Source organism: Urocampus carinirostris, chromosome 13, assembly GCF_059441175.1.
Source record: "Urocampus carinirostris isolate Australia breed hairy pipefish chromosome 13, RoL_Ucar_1.0, whole genome shotgun sequence".
Taxonomy (NCBI): Eukaryota; Metazoa; Chordata; class Actinopteri; order Syngnathiformes; family Syngnathidae; genus Urocampus; species Urocampus carinirostris.
In genome coordinates this window covers 13,853,450-13,868,240 of record NC_142361.1, presented here as the reverse complement: position 1 = coordinate 13,868,240, position 14,791 = coordinate 13,853,450, and the positions used below count along the sequence as shown (strand labels likewise).

The window sequence follows — 14,791 nt, the reverse complement described above, 5'->3', positions numbered from 1 at the left end:
ATATTTTGAGAGTCAAATTTTCTTTACCTTCTTCGCCAAGGCCTTAAAAACCGCCCAGAAAAGCTTTACAGTTAAGTGCAGTTCCTCTTCTGAGGCCAGACTCTTCTTTTCCTGCCCGCCAGTTAATGAGTAGTACTTCCATCTTTGCTCATAGTGACTGGTCAAAAGCTGTGAATAGCAATTATTATAAAGTATATTGTCTAACACATTTTCTGTAAAACTACCGTATTTTCCGCACTATAAAGCGCACCGGGTTATAGGGCGCACCCCGAAAAAAATAGTTTTTGGTCCTATTTTTGACATACATAAGACGCACCGGATTATAAGGCGCTACAATGGGAACGTCGACAAAACAGTCATATAGTTCAGTCAAACTTATTACCCCTTTAACATTCCGAAAGCTTGCAAAGACGCAAATACGTGTCGAGAACACGTGCGAATGCGGTGTTTCCGTACGATGTCACTCAAATGCATCGTTCCATCATTCGGAAGGTTAAAGTCTTGGGATTCAAGAGATGCCAACCATTCCTTAGTTTCCATTTTCTTTTTCGCTCGCAACTTTACTGTGCATATGACAATAAACACTTGGAATTGAGTTTAATTTTAAAATAGACACTTTATTCTATCCATTATCTGCACCGCTTATCACAGAAACATCGAGTTCAGTCTGAAACAAGATACAGGGATAATATAAAACCCGGAGTAGCTCACCGAAGTCGTTGTGTTCATAATAATGTGCAGCCAATGTCCTCTTATATCCGTGAGTGTAGTAAATCCAGGAGAATAAAATATTTACAAATACAGAATAGTAAAAAATGCTCTCTATGCCGTCAACCCAACGTGCTATACACATTCATCTTTTTCGGCCAATTGCAGGCTTTGTTTTGCCGTTTAAGCCTAAGCCAGCCTGTAAATGATAAAAAGGATCCGTCCCTTGACCTCCGAATAACTTTAGCCAATAGTGATCGATTCAAATGATGATTGACACATTGGTTAGCCAATGAAATGCCCATAAATAAATCCCAGCATACGCCGCGTACTATTTGGCGTTCGGGGGAAAATCTAGTCGGCGGCTGCAAGTTAGTTGGAAGACTTTGCAAATTAATGTTGATTCATAAATAAGGTGCACTGTATTATAAGGCGCATGGTCAGCTTTTGAAAAAAATAAAGGCTTTTAGGTGCGCCTTAAAGTGCGGAAAATACGGTACACCTTTTTTGAGTTACCTTTATTGGTATCTTGCTTTGGTCTGTGATTTCCGGGATATCAAATAATAGACGCCGAAGGAGAGGCTGTATCAAAGCCGGTTGGAGTTTACTAAGGAAATAAAAGTGAGTTTGTAAAACATAACCATGTAAAAAAACGGCATGCCTTTGTGGTTACATGAGCAACTTATACTATACTCATAACTGCTTGTTTAAATAATGATGTGAAAAACATGAATAAAAAGTGAAACAGATAAGAGTTATTATTGAAAAGAAACAATAATATTCCAAAAATAATTTTAACAGAAAAACTAATTGGTTTTTATACAAATGATTTATTGAAATGAAATATGATTTCAAATATGTTAGCTAACAGTCGATTGGGACACATTGATACATCTCCCAAATTAAATCTTGATAAAAACAAAGTTGCATATTTTTCGTAATAATCGGCGCACCAAATTATATAGCGCATGCATTTGAGATTACAATAAAAGCTACCAACATGTATATAACCATAGGGTTTTCATACATTTACAGTATGTAATGCAATGTTTAATGATTAATAAGTACAGCTGAGTAAAATCACAAAACAATGAATTTCTGTCATTGAATGTTATTCTTGTTTAGTCCATGGAGTCGTGCACATGAATTTGTTTAAAGGTAGTTTTTTGTGTGGTCAGGGAGGTATCTGACCCTGGAAGGATTTACAGTTTTGCCTGGGCCACGCTGGATGTGCATGCAGGTAGTCATCAGTAAGAAAATAATTCTGGAATATGAAGGCGAATCCACAAATTAGAAAAGTGAAAGACCTGTGGCTGAACATTGACGAGTACTTAGGGTATAAAAGTGGTACCCTAAATGATACAGATGACATATGAACCGGCATTAAAGCGTATCTCTTTATCACACTATCTTTACGTCGCCATGAACACTGAATGGCATAGTGCATTCTAATAGGTTAAACAGTACATCCACTTCTTACACTGTGCGTCAACTATATTACTTAGTTTAATATGTATACTATGTAAAAGAGCTTGTGTGGTATTTTTCAAAATAATTTCTGTTTTCATTCCTTTGCAATGTTATTGACGCACAAGTGAAGAAGTGGTGACACCATTTAACCTACCAGAATATAACATATATTTTTTTTTTTTTTTTTTTTTTTAAATATATATGGCAGCACGGCGGCGCAGTGGTTAGCGCTTGTGCGGCACAGTTCATGTCATGGGAACTTGTCGTGGGTTCAAATCCAGCTCCAGACTTCCTGTGCGGAATTTGTATGTTCTCCCCGTGCTTGCGTGGGTTTCCTCCGGGCACTCCGGTTTCCTCCCACGTTCCAAAACCATGCATTTCAGGTGAATTGGCCGGTCCAAATTGTCCCTAGGTGTGAATGAGCGAAAGAGTTGTCTGTCCCTGTGTGCCATGCGATTGGTTGGCAACCAGTTCAGGGTGTCCCCTGCCCACTGCCTGGAGATGGCTGGGATGGGCTCCAGCCCCCCCGCAACCCTAATGAGGATAAGCGGTACGGCTAATGAGAGATGAGATGATATATATATCATATCCCCCTAGTGGGAGGTGGCTAGAGTCAAGAACACATTCACATTTCTGTCTCTTTCTGGGAGATTGATACAGAGGAGGGGATTCCCAGCCCCCTCACTCAACCCAACTGATGTGTTGGTAGTTGGGACCAAACGCCCCAATTCCAACCCCTAATGCCGAACGCCAAGCAGGGAGGCAATGAGTACCAAAGTTGTAAGTCTTAGTTATGACTCGGCCGAGGCTTGAACCAGCGACCTCCCAGTCTCGGGGCGGTCGCCCATAACATAGATAACATAGGCTATAGTGCCTTTTCATATGTCTCTGTACCACTGGAGGTCTAACTGTAAAGTGTCAGCATCCTCCCCACCACGACTCGAATACCGTTGCATACAATTGCAATCGGGGCAGAGATGATTATCACTCGAGTAATCATTGCTTAAATACAGAAGTATACCGTAAAACCTTGTGTTGTAACGCAGACAAATAAATACTTTATGCATTTCCAATATAATCCACCATATTGTGCGGTATTTAAGGCGCACCAAGTCATAAAGGGGCACTTTTTAGGTGAAAATGGGGAAAAAAATGGTACATTCTTGCAAAGTAAGTCATGTCAATATGCAGAACTGTACTTAGTTACTGTGCCATTAGTTGGATATGCATAATGTTGCATGATGAATCACCACTTATGGACTGATCATGTCATTACAGAATGAGGAATCTAATTAAAAACTGTCATTAGCAAAGTTTTGATCAAATGTGTGATTCTGTAATTAGAAAATTATATCTGTATCATGTCAAACAATTCTTATCAAAGCATTACAAACAACCAGGAAACAAAATGTGCACTGGGAGGGACTAAAAAATGTTCCAATTGGCTGGTTCTACTTCATATGATGTTTAGTTTTTTTGTGTTTTCAATTAAAAAAAAATCAAGAGCACTCAGAACATTTATACCTGCACACAGCCAACACGCAATCCTCTGTTGTGTCCCTCTGGGCTTTAGTCAAGCTTGAGGCCTTGGAGAGGCTATAGATGGCCTGAATAAGAGAATCCATAAGTGTGGTGTGCTCCTCAAGACCAAGGAGGAGGGCTGAATACTTTGTAAGCAGCGGAAGCACAGCTGAGCACAAGTATCGGTTGAGAGCCAAGGCCATGTCAGTGGATCCAAAGTCATCCTACAAAAAAAAATAGCTCTATTTGCTACTGCACTGTGTTGTCAGAAAATTACCTTACAAAAGATCTAACCACTCATCTATGCGACGTGGGCAAGCTGGTTCTCGGCACATGTTGGAACACCTGTTCCCTTCGTAACAGTAGTTTAATCGAAAACCGAACCGCTATTTATGATAAATTGAATTGTATTGTATTATTATTAGCACATTCGAACGTTGCTGTTAAAAGTAAATCTGTCTATAACTAAATGAACCCATTATTTCTATGTATGGATAAAGAAAAATACTAGGATATCTATAAAAGCTAATATTAGGGGGTACAATACCAGCAATACTGCAATAAATATAAAATTTGCAGCAAGATATTGTTGTCATGTCTCAATGTTAAAGGTATCGGTTCTGGCAAAAACATTAGGCCCCTCTGGTGCCTATTTTACACGTGGAATTTAGTTTACGTCAGGTATGCTTTGGCCACACTGGCACTTATGGCACCATTTGATATTAATTAACATCTACAAAAAAATAAAAACTTTTCCATTAACGTAGCACAGCTGAAGTAATCGATGCCTTTTTCGGTCACATCCTCCTTGGCTCTGATTTCCACTCACGCTTAGTGTCTCTTGCCCTGATTGCACCCTAATCACCTCTCAAGTCTAGTCAAGTCATGTTTATTAGTATAGCCCTTAATCACAACAGACCACAGATTATTGCAAACCACAGACTATTATTACACCATCCCCTGAGCACTCCTGTTTTTGAGCAGGTTTGTCAGTTCATAGCTATTCTCGTTCTAGCATTGTCTCAGCCTTGTCTTACTTTCAGTGTACCCAAACCTTGCTTTCTTAACGACCACAAATTCTGACTTCTGTCACTGTCACCAATCAGAGTTTGCTGGATCACTAACACCTTGCCTGCCCCTGGACCACAACAACAGTATCTGGTGATTAAGATACTGTTGCCTTATGTTTCTGTCTTTCCTATGTACCGGTTAAAAGACCGATTGTTGCCTTTATCCTTGCTTCTGCATTGAGCTTCCACGCCACCCCGAGCGGGTCCTTAAAGAATATCTGAAACATCTGATGTTATTTATATTTTGCCCATAAAACTTATTAAACAATTCCAAACTGTCAACTTCCTTTCATTGCTTCTCTTCTGCTTGTGCCTGTTTCCAGGTGTGTGCTTACAAATTTGAGCATTAAACCAATCACATTTCAGCCACTACTTGTTGCAAGCGTCAGAAATCCACCCGGAGACCTTCACAGACAGTTCTGCAGGCCCTGAGGTGTAACATCAGTGACTAAAAAGGGTTTGGTTCGGCCAATCAGATTATGAGTTGGCAAGTTAGTGCCTTCTTAAAAGGGGTAATGAAAAGCCCCCGGTTTCACAAATTATAATTGGGTAGAGAGCGGTAACAGAAGGATCACAACTAAAAGGTGAAGAAAACTTTAGTATCCCTGTGTCCACTGCTTTTGTCAAACAGACTTCAACCTTAAATCAAATACAAATGTATGCCATAATACGACACGACGGGATCAATTTACAGCTTTAGCTTTGATGGCAATAAAAAATAACTTTTGTGATGGAACTAAAACGCACGGAAAATCTGTACAACAGAGTACTTGAAATATTCTTGAGGAAAGAAAGGAGGTTGGATTTTGTGCACAAGTAAAATGATTTGGGGTGAGTAAAATGTGGCTATATTCCTAAATAGTATCGCAAATGAATGAGGTTATTAATTGTGTTTTTTAATATGTGTCACAGTTGTAACTGCAGTAAATGTTTTTTATCCGTCAAATAGTTATTGAGGGTTGAATTGATTCAGCCTACTGAAGGCCTAGGTGTGAATTGCAAGGCCTGTCTTTGCATATTCAGGACATGACATGATTTGGTCAAGAATATTTTTCTGTCTAATGGAAAAAATATATAATAGACAGTTTTTTTACAGTCCTGTTTCATTATCATTACAACTATAACCGATACATACTTTCCCGGTAAACCAAAACCATACATGCCAAACACATTAAAAAAAAATAAGGGGAGAAAACTCACTGTGTCAAGAGAGACAGCTATCTGAAGGTCAGACAGAAAGCCAACTTGGATGAGATGGATGAGAAAACTCTGCTCACCAATCCCATACACTCTGTCAACAAACAGAACCATAGCCGCCTTGTGGTCTGGGCAAAACACTGTCGATAAGTCGGGTTCAACCACCGAACCATCTGCAAAATTACATTACCTCATTACTGGGTTCTTAACATGAGACTTAATCTAAAGAGGATTTTAATATTTAGGGGATTTCACTCAACCTTTTGACAATGATGGGGTTTGAAAAGAAATGCTAATGACTCCTTCTAGATCCTGGATAGGAATAAGTGACCTCAGAATGGCCCGCATGCGGATGGCTTCTCCCTTCCCTCTTTGAATCAACTGCAACAAATGAGTAATCTGAATATTTGACGAATGGATGTGTGATGATCCGGACCATGTGCTGGATTTTGAACACACACAATCGGGAAACATGTAAACAGAACCAAATATATTTTATTTACAAAAGTATTTTAAGCCACTTAGCTTTGACTAATACTCTAACCGTACAAATTACCGCATGTACAGCGCAGTGTATTTACTGCCCATTGATTAATGCCAGAAAGACAATATTCCTTCCACTGCTGTGCAAAAAATCAATTTGACAGGCCATCAATATGTGAATGCCTCAGTATGTCATGTCTCTATGAGAAGACAATTCTGTTTATTGTAAATATTACTTTCCTTATTTGTTAAACTTTTTGTTTTCTTGAAGGGACACTGTGTAATATTTGACCACTAATTGTTACTGTAGTATGCCAAAAATGAGTGCTACAAAGCAAAAGTAAGACTACAATGTACGGAGACTCAAGGTGACCAAACTGCATAATTTTCTTTTGACATACTTGCGCATTCTTGTCTGAATTATCCAACATGCAAGCCTGAATTCATCTCATTCATGTGATGAAGTAAGTCACCTTTCTTGAACATTTGTCAATAATTTTTCCCATGAAATGTTTTTGAATGTCTATTAAACTATTATTTATTAGTTCACGCATTTTTTGCTTGTTATTCAATTTTTTTTTCAATGAAACAAGTTTTATAATAGACAATGTACCTTTATTTTCCATATTGTTTCCTTCAGATGTCGCATATTCACGCTGGCAAAAACTCGACTTATAACGAGAAAAAATAAGAAGTAAAATAAGAACCATATTTATCAATGTAAAATATGAGAAAATACTAAAAATGTGTACTTTTTCTACCATTCTCGCAGGTCTACACTGCAAAAATATATACAGGTAATGTGTATGAAAATAAATAAATGCTTTTGATAAAATATCCAATTTACGATGATCCTTAAAATGACGAGAAATTTTTGAAAACAAGCCTTTTTTTCTTTTCCTCATAGAGAAGTGAGCAACATGTGGAGTTCCGTCAAAAAATTGTCACTTATCCTTTTTGAACAGCGTAATGCTTTATCAACAAAACCCAGTAGGCGTCATTCCTGGCAGCATCAATGGATATTAGTACCAGGAATGGTAAGTAAAGTCTGAAAAAAACACTCACTTGCATCTCTGGAGCACACCGCCCAAGCAAGTCAATGAGAGCTGAATAGAAGGTCATGATGGCGTGCCCCATATGAATTTGGTCATAATCACCTTCCTGGACAGTATTGCTATAACAGGACGCAATTCGAAGCCATTATAAGGACATTTTCAATAACATTAAATGCTTTTCCCTAAATATTGATAATCCCGGTTACAATCAAAGAAGAGTTTATTTTTTATGCAGAAGTATTATATATAAAGACCTTATTTTTCAGACTGATTTGCACCCAAAAAAAATAGCTACAAATTTTAAAGTACGCCTTGTAATCCGGTACGCCTTATATATCGGAAAATACGGTGGATGTTTTTGGAAATGCAGTTACAATTAAATCATACTGCATACGGTAACTTTTTTTGGGGGGAGAAACATATAGTGTGGTCTTCGAGTGCCATTTTGTGGTTAACATGTTAATCGTGCAAAAATGCAGGATACATTTCTGTCAATGATGAGTGGGGTTCTTATAATAACAAAAATGCAGTAATATGATTTGTTACTTTTTAGCCAATTTTCAAGGCTCTGTTAATCACTTGAGCGCTCTTAATCCAATGGTTTGTATTTTTTAACTGTGTAAATTATTGTGAAATTTATATAATGTTTGGTCCATAATTATTTGTGCTAGTGTGAAGTCACTCTTCTGTCTTTGACAAACATAAAGAGGGATCTTGCAAAGCCCTTTTTTAATTAACAAGTTAATAGTTTGTTGCTAGGAGGAAAAAAATTGAAGAATGCAGAACTTTGGGTGGCAGCTCAGACGAAATTTTTTAAATGCTTATTGCGAATCCTTAATTGTTGGTGCACATAATTCACTAGCTGTCAAGCTGGTCAAAATGGGTCGCTTCAGAGTGAAGACACCATGGATGAATACATTAATTTCCGTGGTGTAACTAGATGTCAAATTGGTAATTTATGCTTTATGAAATAAATGTCAAATTAAACTGTATTATGCAACCCTATCTCTGACTGTAGTTTTAATGCCACGCGCCTTATAGTCCAGTGTGCTTTATATATGAAAAAATACATCACTGTTATTTTTTGGGGGTGTGCCTTATGATCAATCCAGTGCGCTTTATAGTGCTAAAAATACAGTATTCTTGCAGGACAAAAAAACAACCACTAGATAAAAGGTAAAGTGGTAGAGTGAATTGTAATATGCAAAGCAATGACTGCTTTTTTTAGTACCAAGATATCACAATACTTGCATAGTAAACCTAATACCTCTCACCAAACTATGGTGGGATAAGCTCTTGCTCACCCACAAAATTGACGAGCAAAGGCAATCTAAATAAATGGATGCATGCTGACATACATTGTTGCATTGGACTGGTAGGCCACGCAAAGTCCGTTTAGAGACGAGTCCTTGGACATGTTGATGGCCTCTTTCATTGCTGCAAGGAGGCCATGTCCGCCGTCACCTCGCAGGGCAGGACCAAAACATTCAGGCCGACGAATCAGCAGTCTCAAAACCAGGTAAGCGTTCTCCTCCACACTTTCACCTGAGGTCAAAGAGCACAAAGTTCCACACGTATCATTGGTCACCTTCTTTTAAAATTGTATTTGTGTGTGCACTGCACAGTCCAGTTAGCATACAATTAAGGACAATTTATTCATTAATGAAATGAAAACATGAACATAATTATTTTGCCCATTTTAAGTATTCATGTTTTCATAGAAAACAAGTTACATTTTTATGGATTTTTTTTCATTTAAAAAAAAAGTTTGAGATAAATTCAAGTTAAAAAAAAAGCTGCACTTTTTTCCCAAGCTTTCAACCCTAAGCTTATGCAATGATGCAGGTAATTTATGCCAGGGGCACCTGAGCAGCAAAGGTGTAGAGGAAGATGCATGTTTAATGCAACTTCGAGCTTTGTGCATGAAAAAAATAACATGAACAGACCCTTACCATGGAAAAGGTGTCAATCGAAGGGGGAGGGCTAACTAGCGTATTGGGAATAACTGTACGAGTCAGTCTATTTGTAAACAGAATTAATGTGGCGAAACGAACAGATTACAAGAAGCAACGCCCAACAAAGCTGAAATGTTTGAGGTGCCTTTCTATTTATCTGTCGGCATTATCGTGTTTTGGAATAAATATTTTACACGTTGGATTTTATGGATTGTCCTTGATGTAAAAAAAGCCATTTTCCCGGACATTTAAAGACGGCCAGAGGACATATTCGTAAGTTATGCTGGCTTTATAGTTTCCTGGTGTCTTGTTTTAGACTGATTGTAATATTTCAGTGACTAGTGACATCGTACAGCCACGTGTATGTTTAAAGGTCCGGCGTCCCACCAGCGGGCTGTCGGAAAGTTAAGGGGTTAAGGTACCGTATATTTATAAAACTCTTTCTGTGTACCGTCTTTCTTTGTACATATCTAATGTTTCAATGTGGGCATATCCAGCTTATGGTCAGGTGTGGCTTATGTATGTACATTTTGGTTTTTCCTTTAAAAATGTACTGGTTGCTTCTAATTATCAGGTGTGCAATATAGTCCGAATTATATGGTATTCAAAAACAGTTTGTTAGTAGAACAATATTATTATTTTCATCTAAGCCAATTCAGAAGTAATTACTGGGAAAGTAAAGCAATTAGAATAGCAGAAAGGTTAACGGGAGTTCACAGGAAGTTTTACAGTTCAGTACCTACATATTTATTTGAATTTGACATTTTGATACAATAACCCAACCTTGACAAAAGACATACAGCACTTTGCAGCAACACTTAAAATACCATTGCAGAATACAGCAAAGCGTAGAAAGTCCAGGTAACGTTCTCCCTCCACGGGGTTCCATCCAATATCAGGGTGGCCTTTGGCCACAAGCAGCGAGCAGCTTTTTAGACAGCAGCCAGCAAGGCAGTGCACCACCTGCATACGAGAAAAAATTGGAGCTGGAAATAATAACTGCAGGATATGTAACTAAATGCACTGCTTGACCATCGCAAAAAAAGAAGGTTCATTGGGCAAAGCAGTATGTTGGCTATAATTGTGGTTAATATTTTGAAATTACCGTTCGGATTAATCTGGCAGCAGAGTGAAGGAAAAAACCCAATGACTTACTTGGAAAAAGTTTTTCTAAGCACTGCACTGATAAAAGCATACAAAATGTACTGATTCATAGAAATTTGAGATGAGCCATCAACACACCTTTTCTAGTTCAGGCTCCCTTAAAGCAAGGGCCAGCTCATTATTGTCCATTACAGATGCTGCTGCCACATCAAGTGGAGTCGCGCCACGCATTGATGGTGAAGCTGATGAGGAAGGAAAAAAAGATCCCATTTATTTGTGTACACCCTCCTCATTTTTTATTAAAAATCTATATGAGGCTTTGTTTCACCTTTTCTTAAGCTCAAACTAAGCATTGCATATGGCAAAATTTGTTGAATATGTGCGTCCGTGATTGAAATAATTTAATAACAATGTTAACTACTAACACAATACCAATTTAAGATTTTCAATGTGTGTTATTTAATGCCTTTTATCTGAAATACAAAATAATTCGTTCACTTATATTTTTCAGGAGGACTCTCTGATTTCTCAATTGACTTGACTTGTTAGTGGTAAGGTTCCGGCACTCACACCGAGTTCGATTCCTGTTGCATCCAACGTTGTGTGATTGCGGTCAGCTGTATTATCTGACTTATCGATCATTGCACAAATACGATAATGTAAGTAAGGCGTAGGTCCTAGGAGCTGCTTTTGTCACACTGGCCGTTTTTTAGGGGGCCACAGCATACATTTTAATTCATATTTATAATACAAAATGGAAAATTTGAAATAACTTTTCTTCCACACAATCATTAATTCAACATGTGTTTATAGAAATCTACTTGAGGCTTCTATTAAAAAGACAAAACAAAAAACTTGGATTTTTGTAGTCTTTTACTGTTTAGCAAACAAAATAATTTAAATTCTAAAAAAAGGATTGGACCTTGTAAACTTCATTATATGTCATGTGTTTTGCTTTAAGACACGGAGTAATCTTTTTTTTTTTGTTATATTTTTTCCCTTTTATGGACAAATTTGAGGGAATTGTTCATATAGTACCGAGTCCAAAGCTGCTGTTTTCTAAGAGGTAGCTCAGGTGGTCAAAAAGGGCTCCTTGGTTGAGTCGGCTGATGCGGCAAAAATAACAAAGGAATCGACAGCAGCTGGCCACCATTTTCGGAAAAGAAATCTCCTACCAGGAAAAAAACATTGCTTGAACAAAAAGGTATGATGATCTCAATGTTATTCTGAAACACAAATTCCATACACAGTACTTTATAGGACTGACCTTCAAATCATTTTCTCCGAGTACATTGACCATCACCTGCATGACTGTCTCATGCATGCTTAATGCCCTCATTAGGTCAGGGTGCTGATAGAAAACCTTATTGTTCATGATGTCTCTGTCCCAGGGACAAAATGACAGTTACAATTTTGTTTCAAATTAAAAGAGCAAATAAAATAATCAACCCTTACCCGAGTCTTCTAATCATCAGCTTTTCCTCTTCAGTCCCCATACGTACGCTCAGCAACGAACGGATTTGGCCAAGAGAGGACAGAAGTGTCATGGTGTCATCCACGGACGCATGACTAATCGTATAAGCTTTGGAAAGTGGGGGTCCCATATGCCCACCCAGGCCTTGATACTGGCGGTGCAGCAGCGAGAATACAGTCCCGACCAGGACAGGATCCTCCATTTCTGTTTCTTCAGCCCAGCGTAACATGGTTTCAGAGATTAACATCTTGAGAGATCCTTAAGAAGCAAAAAGCAGGGAGAGGCTATCATCTATATCCTTTTGGAAAACCTCAAATTATAGCTTTGCTGGCATACAAGGGGATATTATGGTGAGTCAAAGACCTTCAATCATACCAGTGGTCGGCCGTCAGGGCATGCAAGGCCTTCTCTGCTGGTCTAAAAATATTTAAATCGGGTCATGTTTTTTCTCTTTTGTCCACGTATACTAATTAAATAATTCCAAATTGTCAGCTACCTTTCATTGTTTCTCCCCTGGTTGCGCTGCTTGAACCTATACTATTTCAGCCATTACTTTTTGCCAGGGTCAGAAATCACCCAGAAGCCTTCACAATAAGCGGCACAGGCCCTGAGGCATAACATCAGTGTCGACAAAGCTGTTGGTTTAGCCAATCACATTTTGGTTGGCGGGGCTAGTGCCAACTATCGGGCCCTAAAAATGGTCACTTTTCTCAAAATTATGATTGGCGAGGGGGCAGTAATGGAAGTATCACACACCCAGAAAAAAGGAAAAATCTGCTTCTCTCAAACAGACTTTTTCCAGCCTTAAATCGAGAAAAAAATGGTATGCCAGATAAATGACAGAACAGGCTTTTAGCATTAGCTACAATGGCGATAGAAAATAACTTCTAGATGGAACTGAAAAAAGAAGGATGTATTTTGTGCACAAATAAAATGATTTGTGGCTAAATTCCTAAATAATTTTCTTTTCTGAGGTTAATATTGATGTTTGTTAAGCGTCATAGCTGTAGCTGCAGTAAACGTTTTATCGTAAAATAGTTAATGAGGATTGGATTGATTCTGCCTGCCTGCTAAAAATCTAGGTTTGAAATACACAGCCTGCCATTAATTCATACATATCCTCTTTTTGCTGTCTCAGTCATTTACCAACTTTTTAAGGAGGCAGCATCAATTGTTGACAAATTTTGGTTACCTGCACGCGGCGCTTGGATCCTCATGTCAAACAAAAATCTGTGTTATGAGATATTTGTCATAATTTTCAATTCATTACAAAGTTATGAAATGTACCCCACAGGACAACCACTGCGATCACAGCTTTCTTCTTGATTAGTTGATCTACTGAAGAATAACATATTATGGAAAATTGACTTTTTACTGCTTGCAGAAGAATAGTTGTGTCTCTAGGGCATCTGCTTACCTATCAAGTGTGAAATGAAACAACTGACTAAGTATTGTGTTTTTGTTGTTGTTTGAATACACCTACCTGCCACATTATTATTAAGCAGTAAGGCTAACTTCCACACCCAGACTGATTTTCTCAGGTGCCCGGAGGAAATCCACACATGCACGGTGAGAACACGCAAACTGCCCACAGGAATGTAAATCGTTAACCACTGCGCTGCCGTGCTGCCGGCATCAAGATCCACTTTATGTATCAGCATTGTGAATTAGGTGCTGCTTTCATGAGTAAAACTATTTTAATGACTTATGGGACAGTTGTTTTTTTTTTTTTTTTTTTTTAATTGGAATGTCGTCCAAGGTGACCCATCTTTTAAAGTTATGTGTCGGTCCGAACCTGGTAAAAATTGATAACCTCTAACATTCATTTCTGCATGTCTTACTGGGACAAATGGGTCCACCATCCTCCACTTGTGTGGACGCTTTCCTCAGTCCAAGGACTTTTGCCCCCAGGCTTAGAAGTTGATACTTTACAGGCATCTCAGCATCTTCACCTTCTTCCCAGGAAGTGTCCAGTTCAATCCCTGAGCAAAAGCAGTAAAATAAAATGAAGCTGACTGGCAGATAATTATGGTAAGTTTTTCCTCACAGCTTCGTCTTGGCTCACTGATTTTATGAGTTCAGTGAGGATAAACAATCAAGCACCGGAAAAGACATGGCAAACCAACCGCAGTGGGCGTTCAGAAGCTGGTGAAAGTCTCGCAGGAGTTGTTGGGTTTCTGCTGGACACGGACTGTTTTCGCACTGTTCTTCATCTCTAAAGCTCAGAAGCATGGTAATCTGAGGCAAAAAGATTTAAAATTCAATGACATATTAAAAAACACCGGGCAAAGAAAAACTAGGTTTGGGAATTATATACATTGATCCCCGTATCGCCATTAACCTTTTTCGGTTTTGTTGCTTCATATACACGGATTTATATATATATATATATATATATATATATATATATATATATATATATATATATATATATATATATATATATATATATATATATATATATATATATATATATATATATATATATATATATATATATATATATATATATATATATATATATAAATCACAATGCACGCTTTTTTAAAAATGTATTTGTGTGATATAGCTGCAAATAAGTATTTGAACACCTGAGAAAATTAATGTAAATATTTGGTATAGTAGCCTTTGTTTGCTATACAGAAGTCAAACGTATCCTGTATATAAATATACACACACTATATATATATATATATATATATATATATATATATATACTGGACTGTCTCAGAAAATTAGAATATTGTGATAAAC

The 14,791-nt window shown here is 37.8% G+C and overlaps 1 protein-coding gene across 1 annotated transcript in view; it reads right to left on the bottom strand.

The window, feature by feature from the left end:
• The window catches only part of ryr2b (ryanodine receptor 2b (cardiac)), a 99,258-nt gene that overhangs the window by 54,250 nt on the left and 30,217 nt on the right, over nt 1–14,791 (bottom strand). The window contains exons 39-52 of the mRNA XM_088351035.1: nt 14,164–14,275; nt 13,879–14,019; nt 12,019–12,295; nt 11,831–11,945; nt 11,602–11,734; nt 10,702–10,805; nt 10,287–10,422; nt 8,863–9,049; nt 7,515–7,623; nt 6,227–6,347; nt 5,970–6,139; nt 3,703–3,923; nt 1,225–1,315; nt 28–168 (exon numbers count right to left, since the gene is read on the bottom strand). Coding sequence (XP_088207161.1) covers nt 28–168; nt 1,225–1,315; nt 3,703–3,923; nt 5,970–6,139; nt 6,227–6,347; nt 7,515–7,623; nt 8,863–9,049; nt 10,287–10,422; nt 10,702–10,805; nt 11,602–11,734; nt 11,831–11,945; nt 12,019–12,295; nt 13,879–14,019; nt 14,164–14,275 — 2,058 coding nt within the window. The remainder of the gene's footprint in view (nt 1–27; nt 169–1,224; nt 1,316–3,702; nt 3,924–5,969; nt 6,140–6,226; nt 6,348–7,514; nt 7,624–8,862; nt 9,050–10,286; nt 10,423–10,701; nt 10,806–11,601; nt 11,735–11,830; nt 11,946–12,018; nt 12,296–13,878; nt 14,020–14,163; nt 14,276–14,791) is intronic.